This window comes from Saccharomycopsis crataegensis (assembly GCF_037102585.1).
Source record: "Saccharomycopsis crataegensis DNA, jcf7180000000087, whole genome shotgun sequence".
NCBI lineage: Eukaryota > Fungi > Ascomycota > Saccharomycetes > Ascoideales > Saccharomycopsidaceae > Saccharomycopsis > Saccharomycopsis crataegensis.
The window spans coordinates 287522-310404 of record NW_027043831.1 but is presented as its reverse complement, the minus strand read 5'-3'; the positions used below and the strand labels follow the sequence as shown (position 1 = coordinate 310404).

General features: G+C 37.6%; 9 protein-coding genes across 9 annotated transcripts; 6 read left to right on the top strand and 3 right to left on the bottom strand. All coding sequences in view use genetic code 12, as the record gives it.

Annotated features, from left to right (window-relative positions):
- Positions 1 to 1954: 1954 nt before the first annotated feature.
- Positions 1955 to 2451, top strand: SBH1 (Arf family guanine nucleotide exchange factor SBH1; the record flags this gene model as incomplete). The annotated part of the gene is made up of 2 exons (XM_064998929.1): positions 1955 to 1957; positions 2194 to 2451. 2 exons carry the CDS (start codon positions 1955 to 1957, stop codon positions 2449 to 2451), a joined length of 261 nt encoding a protein of 86 aa, XP_064855001.1.
- A 533-nt stretch (positions 2452 to 2984) lies between these two features.
- Positions 2985 to 4739, bottom strand: AIM10 (putative proline--tRNA ligase AIM10; the record flags this gene model as incomplete). The annotated part of the gene is made up of 1 exon (XM_064998928.1): positions 2985 to 4739. One exon carries the CDS (start codon positions 4737 to 4739, stop codon positions 2985 to 2987), a length of 1755 nt encoding a protein of 584 aa, XP_064855000.1.
- A 2238-nt stretch (positions 4740 to 6977) lies between these two features.
- On the top strand, positions 6978 to 8202 carry PEX13 (peroxin PEX13; the record flags this gene model as incomplete). The annotated part of the gene is made up of 2 exons (XM_064998927.1): positions 6978 to 7032; positions 7103 to 8202. The coding sequence occupies 2 exons, from the start codon at positions 6978 to 6980 to the stop codon at positions 8200 to 8202; spliced, it is 1155 nt and encodes a 384-aa protein (XP_064854999.1).
- A 240-nt stretch (positions 8203 to 8442) lies between these two features.
- On the bottom strand, positions 8443 to 8856 carry DASC09_053270 (uncharacterized protein; the record flags this gene model as incomplete). The annotated part of the gene is made up of 1 exon (XM_064998926.1): positions 8443 to 8856. One exon carries the CDS (start codon positions 8854 to 8856, stop codon positions 8443 to 8445), a length of 414 nt encoding a protein of 137 aa, XP_064854998.1.
- A 931-nt stretch (positions 8857 to 9787) lies between these two features.
- DASC09_053260 (PQ-loop repeat-containing protein) lies at positions 9788 to 11584 on the top strand (the record flags this gene model as incomplete). Its single annotated transcript, XM_064998925.1, has 1 exon — positions 9788 to 11584. One exon carries the CDS (start codon positions 9788 to 9790, stop codon positions 11582 to 11584), a length of 1797 nt encoding a protein of 598 aa, XP_064854997.1.
- A 1120-nt stretch (positions 11585 to 12704) lies between these two features.
- On the bottom strand, positions 12705 to 14843 carry DASC09_053250 (uncharacterized protein; the record flags this gene model as incomplete). Its single annotated transcript, XM_064998924.1, has 1 exon — positions 12705 to 14843. One exon carries the CDS (start codon positions 14841 to 14843, stop codon positions 12705 to 12707), a length of 2139 nt encoding a protein of 712 aa, XP_064854996.1.
- Positions 14844 to 16021: 1178 nt separating this feature from the next.
- On the top strand, positions 16022 to 17196 carry RAD51 (recombinase RAD51; the record flags this gene model as incomplete). Its single annotated transcript, XM_064998923.1, has 3 exons — positions 16022 to 16129; positions 16195 to 16271; positions 16329 to 17196. The coding sequence occupies 3 exons, from the start codon at positions 16022 to 16024 to the stop codon at positions 17194 to 17196; spliced, it is 1053 nt and encodes a 350-aa protein (XP_064854995.1).
- A 513-nt stretch (positions 17197 to 17709) lies between these two features.
- Positions 17710 to 19860, top strand: CDC9 (DNA ligase (ATP) CDC9; the record flags this gene model as incomplete). Its single annotated transcript, XM_064998922.1, has 1 exon — positions 17710 to 19860. The coding sequence occupies one exon, from the start codon at positions 17710 to 17712 to the stop codon at positions 19858 to 19860; it is 2151 nt and encodes a 716-aa protein (XP_064854994.1).
- Positions 19861 to 20393: 533 nt separating this feature from the next.
- DASC09_053220 (Zn(II)2Cys6 transcription factor domain-containing protein) lies at positions 20394 to 22730 on the top strand (the record flags this gene model as incomplete). The annotated part of the gene is made up of 1 exon (XM_064998921.1): positions 20394 to 22730. The coding sequence occupies one exon, from the start codon at positions 20394 to 20396 to the stop codon at positions 22728 to 22730; it is 2337 nt and encodes a 778-aa protein (XP_064854993.1).
- Positions 22731 to 22883: the final 153 nt, after the last annotated feature.

Sequence of the window (22883 nt, the reverse complement as noted above, 5' to 3'; positions counted from 1 at the left end):
CGTGATCATCGATTGGTCGACCGTTGCCCTGATATTCTACATGGCCATTGTCTGACATTATTACTGTCCATTTCCCCCATATAAACACAGATTATCACAATCACATTGTTTATCCAGTGGGAGGAATCCTATTGAGAAAAAAAAAAAAAAAAAAAGCAACAAGAGGAATGTACTTTCCTTTTTAGGCCCCATCACCCCGTAATCCACCACTTTTTGTAAGCGATTACCTAAGTTGCACCCTCCAAACCGCAGTCTCGAATGCTCTTTTTCGCCCCGTTTTGATTTTGCCCCCTTTATTAACCAAGCCTCGCCTAGATCCCTCACAAGCCCTGCTATTGGGGCTATCCACTATTTCTTAGATCTCTGTCCTTGGCAAATAAACTTTTTGATGGGCTTTGACAATTTATCCCTTATAAAGAAAAAAAGAAAAAGACAGCTTGCAACGTTTCATTATTTTCTACTTACAGTAATAATAGGATCTTTGCACCTATCATCCATGATACTTCAAATATATCATCCACCCATAGTAAATCTAGGTAGCACCTTACTGGTAAAAAAAAAAAAGAAAAAAAAAAAAAGAAACATCGCCTCTCTCTTTTTCTTTTAGTAGGAAAAAAGGCATCCTTTACTGTCTGTATCTCAATGACCTACGTTTCATTCTAGTCAACACAAGAATCTAGACCATAACCACTCGTTTCTATTTAATGTAAGCACCTAATTTAGAGGGTCTTTGACACTGTAATTGAAAAAAATTATTTGTCAAGCTCTAACAATTTTCTTCTCAATTACCATTATGTTTGATCCACAAGATCAATTTCAACTCCAAATGAATCGAGCATCAAAAAGCATCATTAGAAGAGAATATGGGACTGGGAATATGGCTGGAATTGTACATGAGTAACCCACCATTAGATCAGAAAACACGTGGGGCTTGTCCTGTATCAAAGTCCTCATAAAATTTTCCTCAGGATGTATACTTGGTTATCTTTTATGTGATCACATATTGGTGAAAAAATCTTGGCTCAGCATCTTGCAACATATCATCCCCGTAGTAGCTTTTGTATGTCCATGTAGATGTGACTGAAAAAGATTTTTTTTTTTTCCAATAATGTAGAGAGGTTACAAGATGCAATTTAAAATTTAAATGTTGCTTTCCTGGTAAAACTGTCAGTTTCATCTTTATATAATTTGAAGCAATAGCATTGCCAAATCTGATGTGATGTAGGTTTGGAATAGTCATAAAAAGCTCACGATTTAATGACATATAGCTTCTATGTTTTTCAAACCGAAAAAAAGATTTTTTTAGGATTTTTTTAGAAATTGATCTAGAAAGAAATTTAATACGATACCTACTATGGGTGATTATCTAAACAAATATTAAGGACTGTAACAAGGGCTGTTATCTTCTGATACTCTTAATCTAAAGCTTCAAAATATAAACTGAAATAGAAAAGTTTTCACTTACTTCAAAAATTACAATACACATATACATCCACAAACACTCACATGTATTTAACTGTTAGAACTTGTACTACTTTCAACATATTTTAGAGCAGGTGGTACCATCACCTTTTTGATGAACGGTTTCCTATGGCAATATTTTTGACTAGTCCAGGAACAATTTCTCACACAACGCTATTTCTGCAAAATAGTTTCTCTTTGTTTGGTTTAATCTTTAATTTGAGTCCACTTAACCCTTTTACTATCTTAAACAATCGACACTTATTTCTTGCTAGCTACAATTTATTCAATTAATCTTGGTAAATCTATCTTGTTGATGATAACGATAAGATGCAGGTCATTACCCGCACATAATGTTGGGATGCTGTGCGGGTTACTGGTGATGCTGGTCAATTATTGCAATTCGAAAAATTCCAAATCACCATTATCTTATTCTGTCGAAGTGTTAAAATTGAACTATATCAACTGTGAAATTTATATCAAACTCAACACAATGGTAAGTTTCTACACTAATAATGGGATAAATATTGCTATCCTATTATCAACTAAAGGGACGAGGAAAAGTTTCATCACCAACGCTTTACAGGAGTCTTTTTTTTTTTTTCAATTTTCAAGTTTCTGATATGATGATTCACACGTCAGTTCATTGTTGATTGATATTTTTTTATTTATTTTTTATTTTCTCTCTTCATCTTTCTCATAATATATTAACTAACATAACCGTTACTATAGTCCTCTTCAGCAGTCCCAGGTGGTGCCAGAACTTTGGCCAAGCGTCGTAATGCCAAAGATAAGGCCAGTTCTACCCCAAACTCTGCTCGTTCCGCAGGCGCTAACGGTTCTTCTGCTGCCATGTTGAAGCTTTTCACCGATGAAGCTGATGGGCTTAATGTTGACCCATTGGTGGTGTTGTTCTTGTCTGTTGGTTTCATCTTCTCCGTTATTGCTTTGCATGTCATCGCTAAGATCACCGGAAAGTTGACCGCTTAAATGTCCTCACCAAAAAGAAAAAGGCTTTCCCCTCTTGATATTTTTTTTCTCTCTTTTGCTTCATAACGATTTTTCAATACTTCACATGAAAATTACCTTGGTTGATTGAGATGAAAGTATCTTTGATAACCATCGAATAGGAAATGAAGACGAATGTGAATTATCATGGTGTAAGGAAAGAAACCAAAAAAAACAACAACAAAATCTTCCTGATTATTTGTCAAGGATTGTTAATTTATTAATGGTTGGATTATTATTGTTCATTTGTTGCGTTACGAATTCAGATCATTAGTTTTTATGCTCATAATTTTTTATCATTTTCGCTCAATTTTTTTTTATCATCTTTATTTCGTCCATATTGGCAATGTCCATTATGCTGTTCTGTCTAATATTATTTTCTTTGTCTTAGATATTATGTTGTAAACTATTAATCTTTACCAATATCAGTTATACAAAAACGTATTGGATAATAGTATTATCATCTATTCACAAGCATCTACACATATACAAAAATAAATATACAATCACAATGATCACAAATCTTTCAATAACACCTTCAAAACCTCTGCAACTTTTTCTAGACTCACCACATGTTTTTCATTGCCTCTTGCATCGACAAATGAGTCCCATTGCCAATCTTTGGCATTTTTCTCGTGTGCAACTTCCCATGCCCATTTATCATCCTTTTTGGTAAACGGTCTACTTCTAACTTCAATTTCTATCTTTGGATGTGATGAGCCACCAACAATCACGCATAATGGAACCCCAACCATAGCACTTTCTCTGATCCTCATTGGCAAGCTCGAATCTCTCTTATCCACCAAGAAATCAACCTTGGCATCATCAAGTTGTTCAACAAGTTTCGAAACTTCTGATTCATCCGAATTTTTGGCAACGATCACCAGAGCCTCATATGGGGCGATACTTGCTGGGAAAGCGATACCTTTAGGATCACGTAACACTTCGGCGACCGATGCCAAAAGTCTAGAAACCCCAATCCCATAACATCCCATTTCGAACAATTGAGGCTTTTGATCACGATCTTTAAACCCAGCGTTCAATGGGGCAGAATATCTAGTGCCCAAATAGAAAGTGTGACCGACTTCAATGGCTCTCATGGATTGTAAATGACCGTTATTACACCCACCACAGACTTCACCTTCATGAGCATCAACGATGGAAATATCGGTAAATGAGGTGAAATTATTGCGTTGGAATTTGATTCCATCAGGAAAGTCTGGAAGCTTTGAGGCTGAGGTTACTCTAGGATCAATAACCCTAATAATCCCTTTCACTGCCACTTCATCGGCATCTTTTTTGAATTTCTCAAGCACTTGATCGTTTGTCAACAGGTCGTCTAGGTCAATATCGTCGATTTCCAGTTTCGCCATGCTTGGATTGAATATTCTGTCACTAGGGAAATACATGGCAATCAATGTGGAATTATCCTTGGTGGTGAAGTATTTCACGGAGGCCTCTTTGGCAGGCTCCGATCCTTCTATTGGAAAACCAATTGTTTTTTCAACATTACTAACTTCTCCACAAGAATCACATTCCATAAGGGTATCTTCACCGGTTGGATGAACAAAATGCCATTCTAAGGATAGATCACCCCCGATACTTCCTGAATCGGCAGCAGCAGATTTGAATGGAACTTTCAAGTCTTGGAAGATTTTACGATACGCCCCATTGACATCATCAAAAGTTTTCATCGCTGATTTTGCATCGATATCAAATGAGTACCCATCCTTCATCACGAACTCCCTCCCTCTTAAGAGCCCAAATCGTGGACGCTTTTCATCCCGATACTTTCTGGTGATCTGGTACGCCCTCACCGGTAATTGTTTGTAACTTTGTACTGATTTGTTCACCACATCTGTGATCTCCTCTTCACAAGTCGCCACAAGACACAAATCTCCACGTTTGGCGTCCTTAAGCTTGAATAATTCGGTATTTCCCCATCTCCCAGTCTGTTCCCAAAGATGTGATGGGGATAAGGAAGATAAACTAACTTCTTCGAACCCAATTTCTCCCATCCGACGATGGAGGATTGACTCAAGTTTTCGAAGCACTCGAAGTCCATTAGGCATCCAGTGGACTAATCCTGCAGCAGGTTGTTTGATAAACCCCACACGCTGGAGTAATTCATGGGTTGGAATTTCCGATTTGTCTTTTGGGATGCTTTTGAAGTCTCCATATACGCTATTCTTCACGATAGTCGAATGGTGGCGATTAAAGCCATTAAAGAGGTTAGTAGTCTCTCGAGGGAGACATCTGGCTCTGAACATGGTATTATTTGAAGATATTAAATAATAATATATAATAGTTAAATGGCACTATTGATATATTTCGAATAAAGATTATATAATTAGTACCCTCACCCGGACGGAGACTGATTTTTTTTTCTTTGGGTGCCAACAGGTCGGTAAAGCCCTTCAGAGAGAACCTTAGATTAAAGACTTTCCTTCTGGTGATGTATTATATCATTTTACTGCTGTGATCAGAAAGCTTAAAACAACTTAGACTCCAGCCTATCCCTTAACAATTACCTCTGTGATTGATGGGCTCTAATCAATTTGGCTTGCTTGCTGCAACATATCTCAATTCATAGAAATGATAATGTTCTACCTTGGACCGTATTTTGATAAGCAGCTATCTAGCTTGTTTCTCTGATTTAAGTCTACTTTGAACAGACCATGGATTCATGACCGAACGCTAGTTAATCTCCGCTACATCCATTTTCTGGATAATGAATATGCTCTGTGCGTACTTCAGAACCATATGCTAGTTTAACCACAATACAACTTTTGTAAAGCTGGAGTATTATTGTGCATTTGTATTCTTTTTGACATTTTTCTGATATATTTCGAGCTCCATATATCATGGATTCTATCTTGTTGCGTGATCATATATAAGTGCTAGCTACAGTCTATCTTGTCGTACAGCCATAATTCCAAAAGTTTCACTTACTTGTCCCTTTGTTTTAATTACAAAATAGCATAAAGTATATGTTACAATTTTGGTACTTTTCCCAATGCTGGCCCTTGAATAATCAAGTATTGTCATCTTGCTCCATATCCAAAAACTGTTACATTCTCATGCCTATTACTGATATATCGTTAAAGCCTTTTCTAAGTTCTTTGATATGACGCTAATGAAAGTGAAGATAATGACCAGAAAGTAAGTGAGGAACAGTGATTGAGGTGCTGACTTAAGTACAGGATCTAGTAGCAAAGAGCAAAAGTGTTGGATGAGGAGAAGGATCAGAATGATAAATTCAACGTGCTTAAAAATTTTTTGTGACATTATACGCAGAGAATTGCCATTTCTTTACCCTCTCCAGTGGCAATTATGGTGATGCCATCGATGAAACCTAGTAACTCTGCTTTAGGTTTCATTATGGTGGCATAAATATCGTTGGAGTGTATGTGAAGCAAAAATCGGCTTATTGGCGATGGACAGATACCATTCTTGGGTGGTGGGAAGATAAAATTGCCAAAGTTTTTGATTTCATGGATCACAATTTTGAGACAGGTTTCCTGAAATCTTTTGGGTATCTGAAGGCAACATCAAAGTGAAAACAGAAAACACGCTCCTTGCCATCCTTACGACAGTCAAATTTCAACTCACAAATTTTATTGAATGGCCAAGATAACTTGATTTTGACAATTTTCAGTGTCTCGGTTCGTGGAACCAAATATATGGTGATTCACAGAAACTTGGTCTTGATTTTCATTTTCTATCATCTTTCATAATTTGGTGTTCATCATGATATTCCTCATATGACTTTCCGCCTTCTCTCATAATTTCTATTTCTTCATCATCTGGATCATCATAAGAAACTAATTTCTTGAGAGCACGAGCCAATCATTTCATCATCACTATAATCATCTTAATTTTTGGGAGCTATCAGTAGGTTACTGTTCATCCTAATAATTGACCAACATTGAAGCTGATGGTAATATTGTGAGTTCTAACATAGCCAACCCAAACACCACTGCTAGTAGTTCCGTGTCTTCGACATGATCACGCCAACTGGTGCACCCGGACTAATCAAATATCTTATTTATTTCAAATGCACGAGCGCTTCAAAGTCACTATCACTATTTTGTCACTCTTTATTGTCATCTTCTTGTCAAGAGATCAGCTCTGCACTTGATCAAATCAGTTTGGTAAGCAGAACTAATAGGGCCAACATATTTCCAGCGATTGAATTTGGAAATGACTGGATTATATAGACCTACGCTGCAGAAGAAAATATGTTACTGAATAATAATATTATTATTTAATTATATAATGAAATCAATATCACAACAACCACCGGTACTCCTGATGTAAAATGGCAGTATAAACACGTGATAATCTCCTGAATCAGAGAGGGAAAAAAAAGCAATAATTTTTGAGATGAGAGAAATAGGCGGATTAACACCATCCCACCAATTGATTATCTGACAGTTACGAAATTATCCGAGAGTCAGCAAAGGAAGCTCTATTTTTTTTTATCTTCTTTTATATTACAAAAATATATGTCTGTCCCAAGAGCAAAACCTTGGGAAGTATCGCTGGGAACATCTGCTGCAGGTAAGAATATGATAAGCTTTTTCCATCATTTGTCACACACAGTTCCAAAAAATACTAACACAACTTTTAGCTGCCTCAGGAGAAACACAAATAATGGACGATATACTAAATAATGCTCCTGCAGCGACCACCAGTACAGCCCTACCGCCGAAACCAGATTCTCTAGGACAACTGGCAATAACGAATAATGGAGGTATGGAAGGTGATATTGGAGGTAACCCTTACGGAAGTGCTTTTGGCTCACGATATGGTCTGATGTACGGCTCGAGCTTGGGTGGATATGGAGGATACGGAGGATATGGGGGTATGGGTATGGGTATGGGCCTTGGAGGTCTTGGAAGTTATGGAGGATATGGAGGATACGGGATGATGAATGGGATGGGGATGGCGGGGATGGCCAATGGCGGGATGGGAGGATTAGCCGCAAGTACCCAAGCGACATTCCAATTAATTGAGAGTTTGATTGGGGCCGTAGGAGGGTTTGCTCAGATGTTGGAGGCGACGTATATGGCGACCCAATCGTCATTTTTCACCATGATGTCGGTGGGAGAGCAGATGGGGAATCTTCGAAATGCGTTGGGGTCAGTGTTTGGGATATTCACCATTATCAAGTATATCAAAAAACTATTACACAAAATCACCGGTCTAAGAATATTCAAGGAAAAAGTCAACTTTAGCACCGAGGAGTTCCATGAATTCAGCAGTGGCCCAAATAAAAAGAAACCACGGATTTCTTTGAAGCCGTTATTGATCTTTGTGGCTGCGGTCTTCGGTATCCCATATTTATTGAATAAGCTTGTCAAAGCTCTAGCACAACAACATCAAATGCGTAACCAGCGATTCAATGGCGGTATGCCAGGGGGATTTATTGGTAATGGAGAACCACTTGATCCAAAAAGTATCGAATTTTGCAGAGCGTTGTATGATTTTAACCCAGAAGATCCAAATATCGAGTTAGCAATGAAACAAGGAGGACTTTATGCGGTGTTGTCAAAGAACGATCCATTTGGAAAGCCTTCTCAGTGGTGGAAGTGCCGCTCTCGTGATGGTAAAGTTGGTTATGTTCCTTACAATTATTTAGAAGTTATACAAAGATCAGCTCTTCAAGAAAAAGTGGCAACCCAGAATCTCGAGACTGTGAATTCTAGCCCTCATGATATTAAGAATTAGTTCTCCATTTTCCCTACGTTTTTGTTGTGGTTTTCTTAATTTTTTTTTTTTTTTTTTTTTACTTTACCAATCTGGTTTCAATATATTTATTTGGATGTAATTAAATATAAATGATGTAAACCTGGTATGTAGTGAGAAATAAAAATCATAAAAACGAATAACGGAGAAACAAACTACCTCAGTCTCAAACAGAGAAAGTCGACAATAATAAACGAACCCCACAAACTAGGCTAGCCTCTTCTACAAACCATCATCGGCTCTATTTTGTTCACTCTCTACTTTCTTCCCCTTATCGGCCAAACTGTCATAGCCTTTGAAATTCTTCTTGACCTCGGGGGTGCTTGACTCCTCCCGGTTTTTACTTGTCTTTAATTTTGCATCTGCTTCATGCTTCAATTTATCCTTTGCCTCGCCAAACTGTTCTCCAGATTTGTGCGACACACTATCCATCGTTTTCTTTGTCTTCTGGGCCGCCAGTTCTGCTTTATCCAAAATATTGATAGCGATATCCCCGAGCTTGTGGTTGATGGTATCGGCGGTATGCTTGATGTTTTCGGAAATCGATTTGTTAGCTGCGACGCAGACCCCAAAGCTCCTGTAATGACAAGGGGTTCTTGAAATAATCCGGATATTTGATCTCAATAGGTAAAACATTTTTATGGTGTTATGGTTGATGCAATTATCAAGAAACGGTCACCCCAGTCAATGGTTTTATTTATATATCACCAAAGCTTGCTATGTGCGAGAACCCCACCTTGGACCAAATGACAACAACCTCCCCATTTCTTTTCTTCTGTGCCAGGTGACACTACCTTTTTTCTTTTTTGGGTGGTGGTCATAAATAAAAAGGATAATACGGATGTGGAAAATATTGTGACAATAGTAATAATAATAATAACAATAATAATAATAATAGTAATAGTAATAATAGCAAAAATCATCTGTGGTGATGTGCCACACCAACAATGCATCACTGCGCATCGCACTGCGTGTTATCTTATCAGTCAGTCGTCACAGTTTATCTGAAAATGACATAAATCGTCGACGTCAAATAATTTTTCCTCCTGTGATTTCTCTTATCTTATATATTATTATCATCATTTTTAACACAGCTACCCCTCCGTCACTCTTCCAAAGAAAGATAATATTGGTTACTTATTTTCCCTCTCTCTCTATCCTGTCATTTCCTTACCCAACACAGACAATTGCTATCACCTGCTCCGTGTATCAAAAATCATCCTGAATCTCCTTTCGTGTCGAATTTGGCCAATAATCCCACCCCTACCCCCCAACCATCAATCATCCATTGACGAATATTGTTTACAGCTCTTTCTATTCACACTATACCGATCTCTATTAATACATATATACCAGAAGGCTTCACAACAACCCTACAGACAAAAAAAAAAAAAAAATTCTCTCTCTTTTTTTTTTTCAAGGCGACGCACCTAACTTCTCTTTTCGAACGCAAAAATACGGCCCCAAATTTTCCGTGAATTAATTTCTGACAATCAATCGTTCGATTCTTTCTTTCCACAAGAGATACATCACAATTGTCATTACTCCGGCTCATCGATAATCACATATGAACCTCCTGGAGTCTCTACCCTCGTTGACCTTCGAGGCGGCCCCACCATCTGACCCGAACTCTCTTTCTCATACTATCTCTTTGACATCGGGGTATATCTCATTATCCTTTTGGCTCTTTGCCCAGATCCCCCAAGTGATCGAGAATTACAAAAACCAATCGGTTGATGGTATTGCCTTTGGATTCTTGGCATCGTGGGTCGCTGGTGATGTGTCTAACTTGATTGGTTGTATATTAACCAATGCCCTTCCGTTCCAAGTATTGTTATCGAGTTATTATTGTTGTATCGACCTTATCTTGTGCTCACAATACCTCTACTACACCAAAATATACCCAAAGATCAAACATCATCGATACTTCTCTACCCAAAGATTACAGAAATTAACCAGTGATGATCTACAAGAACAGCCGTCTTCCCCAGAAGCAGAGTTCCCATCAGAGCATATCTTATCGCCGCCAACATTTTCCCAGCCCATCGCCATCGGGGGAGGCAAACCGGCACCAAAGATGAACTTTGTCAATAATGTCCTCAATAATGTCAATAATAATAACCACAATCAGAGCAAGGGAGGAAGTCTGTTCACCTCTCTTTTACCAACCGGCAATTCATTTTCCAATATGGTTACTGGTTCCTTTCTTGCCAGTTTTGGTAAAGTTCGGGGCGCCCCAATTGGCATCACTAATATTAATAATCATAATACGATTTCTACTATGGACTCAATGTTTACAGTATTAGGGGAGAATTCGGAACTTATTGGCAAAATATTCGCGTGGTTTTGTACGCTGCTTTATTTATCGGCAAGAATCCCCCAACTTGTGAAGAATTATCATCGCAAATCCACCGAAGGACTTTCGATTCTTTTGTTTTTTTGCGCGCTTAATGGGAACATTTTCTATACGTTATCGATCCTCACCAGCGACGATTTTGCCCAAGCCCCTAACTCCGAAGTCCGATGGGATTTCTTTATTCGGGAATTACCATATATTTTAGGATCTGCGGGAACAATAGCGTTTGATTTATTGGCATTATATCAATGGAAAATTTATCGAGATAATGCTTCTCGTTATCAACCACTTTCTTCCAATGATATACAGCATCATCATCATCCACACCAACATAATGAAGACACGACCACTACAGACATTGGATTAGGACTTTCGTCTAGTGCTGAAGAATATGAAACAAAAGCCCTGCATTCTACCAATATCCCGGTGACCCAACCTTCCGAATCAGAAAACATGCCATTTTCCCATACTATGAATGGTTTTTTAGGAACTCATAATAATAAAAGCACTTCATCACTAACCAATTTCCATACCGATCGTGGTGGTGCTGGTGCTGGTCAAATATTTGACCAACAAGAACCAGAACAGACGAAATTATTATTCTCATCACTTAAAGAATTACTAGGAGATCCCAATGAGCGATCACGACTTTCCTTTGATTCTACGAAACGATCATACGGTAGTATTTTCGATGCGCCTGCACCTCCGGTGACCCATGCCTCTTCCAGCACCACTATCCCTCCTTCATCTAGAGGGGCTAATGGGAGGGCTAATAGCAGTGTAATGAACACCCCATTGACCCCATGGGATCTTCTCGATCTACCAACTGATCCAAGTGATAATACTGACGAGGAGGTCGAAGGGTATTCTAAGGACCCGATGTATAGCCTTGGGGAAGAGCCAACACAAAACGTTCCAAGACAGTTCAATGATATTCCGTCGTTCAATGCTAATAATAAGAATCACAACAATCCTAAACCAACGCAGTATGGTGTGATTGTGGATTAATAATTACAAGCGCTACAACTTTCGTTGAGCACACTATGATTGCATTTTTTTTTTTTCATTATATGAGACATTTCTTTAAATTCATTCTTTTCAATTTCTTTTCTTTATTACTTGGCAGACAAATTTTTTTTTTCTTCTTTTAAATTGCATCTTATGATTTATATCTTATTTACAACAATTCAATTCCTGGGAGGAGGGAGGGGGTGGGGGTCATATTTTACCAAAATATCGAAGAGAAAAGAAAGATAAGAGTTGGAAATCATCATTAATACTACTAAGGAGGAAGGTTTTTTTTTGTTTCACTAAATTTCTATTTCGATTTTAGATTTTAATTACTTGATTTCTCTATTACTGTTTTCTTTTTTTTTTTATTGCATGAGTTTGGATAGAATTTACTATAGAATTTTCGCTGGTGATCATATCATATCATCATTAATTTGTAATGACTGCGCTTCTTCTTCTTCTTTTTCTTCTTCTCAGTTCTTCTCTAGATTTTCACATTTGAGTTTATATTTGTTTAATCATATACATATATATTCTAACGTTTTTTGAATATTCATATCCATGTAGGTCTAATAATTTGAAAAATCTTATCATCCTGCGTTCCTGCCATCCATCGTCTAAATGATACATCCCCAACCTCGTCTAAAAGTATTCCATTTCTGGAGAATATACATGATTTTTCTACAAATCCAGGTAATCGATCTAAATAACTAATAACACATAATAATAATATCTACTTCACAATTTTTAAAAATACTGTACAAAATTAAAATAAGAAAGTAAAGGAATAATCATAATAAAAGAAAAACAAATAAAAAAAAAAAAAAAACATGTCAAGTAATCACAATAAAAATTTTGTAAGAAAGTAAAAGAAAAAACGTATTTATATATAATTCAAGAAGGAAACTTAGAAAATTCCATTCTCACCAAATAAGAAAAAAAGAAAAATAATTGTTGAAAATTCCTTATTATTCAATGATGGGGGAGGTATCATGAAAATCACTGAAAATCAACTGTAAAAAATCATGAAAGAAAAAAAAAAATCATAAAAGGATCGTTATGGCAAAAGAAAAAGAAAAAAGAAAGTAATAATAAAAAAAAACTCAAAATATCAACCTTATATTAATACCTCATCCTCCTCGACTATTGGTTCACTAATCACATTCTCATTGTTAGTATCTTGTGGAGCCACAATATTCAATAATCTCAAACCTCCAACTTTTGGACCTTTAACCACAGCTTCAGCTGCCGGAGTAACAGAAGGCTTAGTACCAAGGAATTCATGCATCGAGTTGTTGGAAATTCCTTGCTCCAAACTTGGCGATAATAATAGTTGATTACCAGCCATTTCACCACTTGCGTCATTATCACCAATAATACTTCCCAAGACATCAGCAACCTCAAGAAGTCGAGTATTATGTTGTTTATTTTTTTCGTGTTGTTCCGCTCTACGGGCGGCATTGTTGTACGACATCTTGGCCACGAGATAACTGGCATTTGCCGCAGTATCAGCAAACTGCTGAATCTTTTGAGCGGCAAGATATTCACGAGTCTCAGCAGCAATACGAAGTTCTTGGATTGCTTTCATCAACAAAGCCTCTTTTGGAACATTAATGGCCTTACGGAATACGTCCTCTTCTTCGTCATTCGCAGAAATATCTTCAATATTCAATTGATCTGAAGAAGATGATGATGGAGGAGTCTCGGCTTCTTTAGATAATGACGCCAGGGATTTTTCCGGGGTGGTGGCAACACTTTTTGAGGCAACTTCTTTTGATTTAGAGTATAATGATGAGCTTCTAGAAATCGATGTTGAATAACTATTATTTTGGTGAGTATAGGTCGCTGGAACATCGGAAAACACCGATGGACTGGTCTCAGTGCTCTCATTGAGCAAATCAGGAGAAGATGCAAAAATTTCCGTTGGGGTCAACAAGTCGTTAAGTTGGTTATCGTAATTGGCATTGATGTTTATCAAAGCAGGATTCGCTTGGGCAATTGCCAATTTTTCTTTGAGCAATTGAGGAGGAATATAAAGCACGGAATCTTTGAGGAAATCAATAAAGAATGAGAAACCCTCGTGTGATTCATTACGAAGATACTCTGTTTTCGCTTCGGTCTCGGCATCCAAATTTGTGGTCTGCAATTCCAATGCAGAAACTTGTTCTTCGAGCGCCAGTATCTCCTTCTTTAATTTTTGATTGGCGTTCATCTTGTTTTCAATGATGGCATCATATTCAAACTTGATATTGTAACGCTGCTTGACAAGATTTTGATTCATTTCTTCCAATTTCTGTTGGTATTGTAGTACAAGATTTTTATGGTTCAGGACTTCTGTCTCGTAAAATTTGAGCTTTTGTTCAGTTTCCGGATCCACTGTTGGTGAACTTTCTTGATCAGCAGCTGTCAATGCATCTTGTTGAAGCCGTGAAATTTCTTCTTCATATTGGTTAATTTTCTCGTATTGTTCATTGGTATAAGTTTCCATTTCTTTTATTATTTCATTTTTTTGTTGTAGTTCTTTGATTCTCGTTACCAATTCTTTATTCTTGGAGTTGAGTTCGCCACTCAAAAATTGGTTTTCTTGCTCGAGTGAAGCGTATTGTTTCATGATTTTTTCATCCATCATTGGATTATTACTAGATCTCACGGATAAAGATTTTCTAATTTGTTCGTCTTTATCATTAAGTTCGCTTTGTAATTCTTTGATTTTCTCTTCCATAGCGATGATATCAATACTCAGCATTCTAGGAGGGTTTGGAGGTTGAGGACTTTTAGGGGATCCTGGGTGTACACCACGAGCTCTTGGTGGGAAAAACCCATGGGGGGCACCATTAATTGGAGGGCTATGAGCAGTAGCGCTAGATCTAGGACTGGATTTTGGGTTCAAGGGTGAGTTATTCCCCCCACTGCCGCTGGAGGCAGAGGACATTGAGTTAACACGCGAAGGGTTGGAAAAACTGGACATTACTGGGGAGCTTGGTCTGGTGTTTTTAAGATGTTGGGACGCGGCGGATGCGAGAGAGCCTCCTGGACGTCTTGTTTGACGCTTACTGACAAGGGAAAGCTCTGTTTCTTTTAATCCGGCATGTCTGATATCAAACGCGTTGAGGTCGAAGTTTGGTTGTTGATGTTGATGTTGTTGGCGTTGAGGCGAAGGGAATTTCGGGATCGAGGCGGGAGGGGCAATCATTGAGCCAATATCCGAAGTATTATTCAAAAGGTCTTTGTGCCTTGCTGATTCGACTGAGAACATGATGGCACGTTTGTTGAAGGGGATCCCACAAGAATGTGTTGTTGTTATTTTTTGATTGATGGACACAATAGAGGGGCTTGAGGACAATAATTTTTTGCTGGCTAGACGGAAGTACTAAGAAACGGGAACAGCAGGCAGACGATTTAGAAAGGGGGAGGAAGGAGCCCAATAGTGACAATCTATAAATATATGTTGGATAGCGAATGGATAGGTGAGAGAGTTAATAGATGGTGGGGATATATTATTTAATAGAGAAGAATGGGTCTGTTGGTGTTTTTTTTCCTTCTAGGATGTGTATATATACATGTATTGTACAATAGTGCTTATGAGAAATTCAATTTTTTTTTTTTTTTTTTTGTGATTTTGCGTTTTCTTTTTTATTTTTTTTTTTGTCTCCAAAGCACCGGTGTTTCCATTGGAACTGCAAAAGGCGCCGATCTTCCGTTTGGCCACGGTCGTCCTTCCTGTCACGTACATACGCTTGCAGCAAAGTGCGCGAATACTCGCCCAGACACCGCGGTCTCAATAGGGCAAGCAGAATCCTATTGTTGTTACCACTATAACATTTGCTATTGACTCGCCACCCAACAGACAATACTCTTCCTCTCTTTATTTGACACTCACAATGTAACAGTGTCCTTCCAAAGGATCTATACCCATAGCAATAAGGTCTGGTGTTCTTTCATTATATACACAAGTGTAGACAGTACAAGCTTCTTCTTGAATATCGGTGTACAAAACAACACTGTCTTCTCACTTCGCTAAATAGTTACCCAACTACATTACTATTTAGTCACCTACTACCAACAACAATACCATCATCATCCTCACCCTATTCATTTAAGATTCTCTCAACCTGCCAGTCTTGTTGTTGTCCCCGCTGCTGCTGCTGCTATTGGTGGTGGTGTCTGGGTGGTGGTGATGATGATGAGAATCATTTAAAAGTCCGGGTAATAAAAGTCGCCTCTCCCCGAAATAACTCGCTGGAATTTTTCGCGTTTGTTTTGATCTCAACTCACGTCTCATCTCATCTCATCTCATCTCCTCTTATCGATATTACCTGTATGCTATCAACTGAAAGAAAATAAATAAATAAATATAAATATATCACTGTTACTTACTGCCTCAATTGTATTATAGACATAAATATTATACTCATATAAATATTATCATAGATCATGTCCCAAATTGATATACAAACCGAATCCCATCCCCAACAACAGCAGCAAGAAGAAGAATACGATGATGAGGAGTTTTCTGGTCCAATGCCCATCTCTAAGCTTGAAGTATGTATTCAACATGCCTCTAAAACCATTTGAAACCTTTTCTTACACTAACACTCACTCAATAGGGAAATGGAATCACTCCCGGTGATATCAAAAAACTAATGGAAGCAGGTTATCATACCGTCGAATCTATTGCTTACACGTACGTATTACAACATATCAAACAGTACTAACCAGGTGCCATACTAACGTAAATCAGTCCTAAAAAAGCCCTTCTCCAAGTTAAAGGTATTTCCGAAAACAAAGGCGACAAGCTTCTTGCCGCTGCTGCCCAATTTGTCCCGATGGGGTTTACCACGGCAACGGATTTTCATAAACGTCGTTCAGAACTTATTTGTCTCACCACCGGCTCAAAACAACTCGATACCCTTCTTGGTGGTGGGATTGAAACCGGTTCGATTACCGAAGTTTTTGGAGAATTCCGTACTGGGAAATCGCAACTATGTCATACTTTGGCGGTGACTTGCCAACTCCCAATAGATATGGGTGGCGGGGAAGGTAAATGTCTTTATATCGATACCGAAGGAACTTTTCGTCCCATTCGTCTTGTTTCAATTGCTCGTCGTTACGGTTTAAACGAAGAAGACGCTCTCGACAATGTGGCGTATGCTAGAGCTTACAATGCTGATCATCAACTACAGCTTCTTACGCAAGCGGCGCAAATGATGACCGAATCCCGGTTCTCTTTACTCATTGTCGACTCAATCATGGCATTGTATCGTACTGATTATTCTGGTCGTGGTGAATTAAGCGCTCGTCAAATGCATGTTGCTAAATATATGAGAGCCCTTCAAAGATTGGCTGATGAGTTTGGAATCGCCGTGGTCATCACCAATCAAGTGGTAGCCCAGGTAGATGGAGGAATGTCATTTAATCCCGATCCAAAGAAACCTATTGGTGGTAATATTTTGGCACATGCGTCGACTACAAGATTGTCATTGAAAAAAGGCAGAGGTGAACAGAGAATTTGCAAAATTTATGATAGTCCTTGTTTGCCAGAAAGTGAATGTGTTTTTGCGATTTACGAAGATGGGATTGCAGACCCAAGAGAAGAAGGTGACGATTGACAATAACGTAATATTCATTCTATTTATTCTATGTGTGCTCTGTTTTATTTTATTTTTCCATCTTCTCAAAATATCTTTATATAATACACTCCTTATAAACTCTTCAATTGCCTATGATCTTGCTACCCTTGTTTTTTCCCAATCTAATATCATCACCACCTAGTGTGTGACGCGTCATGGCGAAAAATTCAAATCAAGTCACGTAAAATAAAAAAAAAAAAAAAAATAAGAGAAAAAAAAAATGCGAAGCATTTATTTATATATAACATGTACGTGTGGATCAACACTTTCCATCAAGTTTATCTTATAAAATTATAAAACTATACTCAAAAGAAAGAAAATTACAATAATTGACAATTTCTTCTCAATTATTGTGGCTTCTTTTTTTTTTGCTCTTGATTCCATATGCAAAGAATTCCTATTGCTTATTTACTTAGAACCTCGCTGTCTATCAACATAATTCCATTTATCCATAGGAAATCACTGCTATATATTTATCCTACAACATTAATCATGGCAAAACAACAAACTTTGGCAAGATTTTTCACCTCAATGAAAAAAAATACGTCAAAATCAGTGAAGGAAACTGATGACCAGAAGAAATCCGATACCCCAAAATCACCAGAGAAAAAGAAAATCATCAAAGATGAAGAAGATCAACAGAAGCAACAAAAATCTGTGGTTGGTAAGAGATCAAGATCAAGCTCCCCGTCAAGATCCTCGTCGCCAAAGAAGCTTAAACCATCTGTCCAAATAAGTGATGAGGACCTTAAAAAGGAACTTGCTGCTGATAAAATCGATACCAAAGTAGCGGGATTGGAGAAATCAAAACCAATTCTTTACAGTCTCCTTTGTAAAACTTTTGATAAGATCGAACAAGAATCTTCTCGTTTGAAAATCATTGAAATTGTTTCAGAATTTTTCTTTGAAGTATTACAAAACAGCCCTGAATCGCTTGTTACCATTATTTATCTATCGATCAATAAACTTGGTCCCGACTATGATAATCTAGAACTTGGTTTAGGAGAAACATTGTTGATCAAGTCGATTTGTGAAAGTACTGGTCGGTCAACCGCTACAATTAAGGCTAATTATAAAGAAACTGGGGATTTGGGGCTGATTGCCCAAACTTCTCGATCCAGACAATCGTTAATGTTCAAACCAAAACCATTGACAATTGAAACCGTTTTCAAGAACTTGAAAGAAATTGCCGAGAGTACCGGGTCGGCATCACAAAGCAAGAAAATCGGAATCATTGTCAGAATGTTGAGTTCTTGTAATGGGGTAGAAGCAAAGTTCTTGATCAGGTCGCTTGAAGGAAAACTTAGAATTGGGTTGGCCGACAAAAGTATATTATTAGCGTTAGCCAAAAGTTTATTGAGCTTTGAGTATCAGAAACAGGGAAAGAATTACAACAAGATCGATCCAAGTTTGATTAGTGATGCGGAATTGCAAATCAAGGATACTTTCAACCAAGTCTCAAATTATGAGGTGATCATTAAAGCTGCAATGGAACACGGGGTTTTAAATCTCAAAGATAATGTCAGCTTACAACCAGGAATTCCTTTGAAACCAATGTTGGCAAAGCCCACAAAAGCCATTACCGAAATCTTGGATAAGTTCAGCAATACCAACTTTACCTGTGAATATAAATATGATGGGGAAAGAGCCCAGATTCACTTGTTATCTGACGGGAAAGTGAAGATTTATTCTAGAAACTCTGAAGATATGACAGAACGTTATCCTGATTTGATCCAGGCACTTTCTAATTTCATCAAGCCTGGAAAACTGGTGAAATCCTTGATTCTTGATAGTGAAGCGGTTGCTTGGGATCGCGTCGACAAGAAAATCCTTCCTTTCCAGGTATTGACTACCAGAAAAAGAAAAGATGTGAAATTAGAGGATATCAAGGTGCAGATTTGTGTGTTTGCTTTTGATTTACTTTGTCTAAACGATGAACCCTTGATTCATAAACCATTCAATGAAAGAAGAGCGATAATGATGGATCATTTACAAATCACTCCAGGACAGTTTCAATTTGCCACGTACAAGAACTTGGAAAATATTGAAGAAATTCAACAATTCTTAGATCAGAGTATCAAAGACTCTTGCGAAGGGTTGATGATTAAATTGATGAGCAGTACCTATGAGCCATCACAACGGTCCAGCAATTGGCTCAAGCTCAAGAAGGATTATCTTCAAGATATCGGTGATTCTATTGATTTGGTATGTCTAGGTGGGTACCATGGTAAAGGTAAACGTACTGGTAAATACGGTGGGTTTTTACTTGGGTGCTACAATCCAGATTCCGGGGAATACGAAACCACTTGCAAAATTGGTACTGGATTCTCCGATGAAGATTTTGCTAGTTTAAGTGAGAAGTTAGTGGGTACCGTTATCAGTCAACCAAAAACTTATTATCGTTACGATAAAGATAATTCCAAAAGTTCTCCAGACGTGTGGTTTGAGCCAAATCTTGTGTTTGAAATCCGGACTGCCGATTTGTCTTTGTCGCCAGTTTATAAGACCGGGGCAGATAAATATGGCAAGGGGATTAGTCTTCGTTTTCCTCGGTTTATTAGACTTCGTGATGATAAAGGACCAGAAGACTCTACTAGTCCTGATCAGATTATAGAACTTTACGAATCGCAGGTCAATATTTGAAATAGTCCCTTATTTTGGATCGCAAAATGAATGTCTAAAACTTTGAAAATCTCGAACTGATTATTACGTGTGATTGATTGTTCACTTATAGTGTTGTATTATTATTATTTCTTTAGCGAAGTGCTTTCTTTTTTCTTCTTCTTCTTCTTCTTCTTCTCCTTCTTCTTTTTGGTACTATAGATCATATTTTCATATATTCTAAGTTTATGATGCTAATTCCGCTTTTGTAAATATTATAAAATGTTTAACAATACCTAGCAAATCTGTGGTTATTATGCTGGTTCAAGCGCCAAGAACAGAAAAAATGTTAGTGAGGAGAAGAGGGCAAAAAAAAAAAAAAAAGCGCCATGATTATTCCTAAAATCCTCTCTATCGCAATGCACTTTCTCTACTCATATGGTTTTAACATTCCCACTCAGAATACCACTGGAACATTTTCACTTTTCTTTGGCACTTTATCGTCCATTTGGCTCACATTGACAAAACAAAAACAAAACAAAGAGATCCTGTTGAAGTCATCTGAGAATTGAGAGATGAAGCAGCATAAACAAATTAAAAAATCCAAATATTCTAGGCTAGGATGCTTCAACTGTAAACGACGGAGATTGAAATGTGGTGAAGAGCTAGATTCTTGCTTCAATTGTTTAGATAAAGGAATACGATGTAGCTATTTGGACCTTACCCCGGAGCAAAAGCAGAAAGTCATTGACGCAAATATAAAAAACAACCCCAATTACTTGCTTGATCCTGGGAATATCGGTAATCAACAGGGAAAGATCCCGGGAAGACGACCCATGGTTGAGTCGTCACCACACTTCAAGAATATGAAGCAAGAGCTTGATAAATTCCAGTTTAGCATGGGGGTATCGCGGTTCAGCATTATTCCTAAAGTTTACGGCCCGAACCATACCACTGGTAATAATAGTGATGACAGCGGCAACAATATCAGTGGCAAACATGCAAACAGGAACAGCTATGGAAAAAGTAATCAATATTCTATTAACAGTATTGATAACTATGACGACAATGATAAAAACACAAAGTCAAAAAATGGCCATGGACAGATGAATATGCACTTTGCAAGATTTAATTTGAATCCGTCGAATCATGGATTTCCTTTGCCAAATCACGAAAATAGCGCCACGACTTTTAAACTTCGTCAATTAAGTATCAGGAAATATCCTCGAACTTTCTCACTGGGAGTCAAGTTTAGTGTATGTGGAGAATACGAGGAAGCTCTTGCCTATGCAAGGGAGTTAATGAGCGGGTGGTTTACTGACTTTTCATACTGCTCGTGGGAATCTTTGGCAGTATACAATGGTGCCATTTCTAGAGCGATGGCGTTGATATTGGTAAACATGGAAAAAGATTGTTACAAAAGCTCGATGGCGGATCGAAGTCCTACCATCATTGGCAACCTTCAAAAATGGCGCAGCCACTACAAATTGAAAGGATTAAGGCATGCCCAGAATGTGATAGAATCTTTGAACCAACCTCAATTGGCATCTAGTATTGAGTATCTCAGATACTTCAGATATTTGTTACATTACTCATTGATCAACATTGGGTTGACTTTACAATCGAAAGCAGAATATTCATCTCTTGCAGCATTCATTAACGGATTCATTTCTAGCTCTTTATCATCTGAGGTAGTTGACAAGGTGTCAAAGGATATACAATATCAATATTGTTGTGATGCTGAGATTCAGGAAGAGCAGAAGTATACCGAATTCATGTTTTCTTCCGTCAGAGATTTTTACTCAAAAATCATAACTAAGGTTTTCGTTCCATCGTATCGAACGGACAGCTTCAAAGAGTTTTTCCAAGAACTATTAAATTTTGAAAGTTTTTTAAGTTATCAGAATTTGAACCCTTATTCCGTGGCGCGGTTCCAACTAAACGATTTGATAAAGTTTATTAGTAATCAAGTTCTCGGTGATCAAAAATTGCTTGATAGCTTCAATCCGAATTTTGTCACCGAACATAATGTTGTGCTTGAATCGAGGTTTACTAATGGATTTTTTGATTTTTTCCCATCTGAAATCGTCTATTTCCAACAGGTTCACAAATCAATTAACACCATCGATAAGATCATGTATCTCCACTGGTCTGCCACAGCGTATTTTTTGGATAATATTTTTCCTGAGGCCGAGTATTTTTTCAGTGCCAAGTTTTCAGGAAGCATTCATTGGGCGGGATTCAATATGGATTTGATCAATGATATTTTGAAAGATCTACAAAACCTTTATGCTAATTCGCAGATTACCAGAGAAGTTTATGAATTCTTGTATCGGAGAACAATTTATTTAACAAGAATGATCTCATTCTTGGCAACTCGTCATAGAGATTACGTTTGCAATTTGGAGTTAATTCATCCATTTCTGAAGACTCCTTCAGTTTTCAAGGAGCGGTTCAGGTTTGCTTCTAGAAAACCTAAATTTGTCAAAGAATTACAATTGACGAGCTTTAAAACTGGGGCGATAATAAAAGAAAATTATCCGGCCAACGATCCTTCACTTATTGAACAATTGAACACCGCGGACTCAATCAGTATGGCGCAACTCAATCATCCTGCAAACATTCGTTATAATGATTCTAAAACCACTGTCAATAAGAATGTTGACCAGAGATATTTTGAAGTGACTTCATTTCTTGATAATTCTACAAATCCGTTTAATGTTTTTGAGTCTCCACTCGAGCTCATGGAACTTTCTGATTCTGGGTTACTAAAGAATATTGATTACCAGCCGGTAATGAACCCTAAATTCAACCAGGCAAATTTCTTCAATTTTCTTGACCTAAAAATGGTACTTCAGAGCTATTCCGAGGACAAGGATATGATTCTTCTGCATCTGAAGACCCTCTGTTGATTTAATAAAATCCCATTACACATAAATATCTAATAAAGTTACAACGTTTCCTACAAATGAAACAGGAGAAACAACGTGTCTATTAGTCAAAATAATCCGGTTTTTTTTTTTCGATGAATTTATAAGATGTTATCATTAATGACAATAAAATGA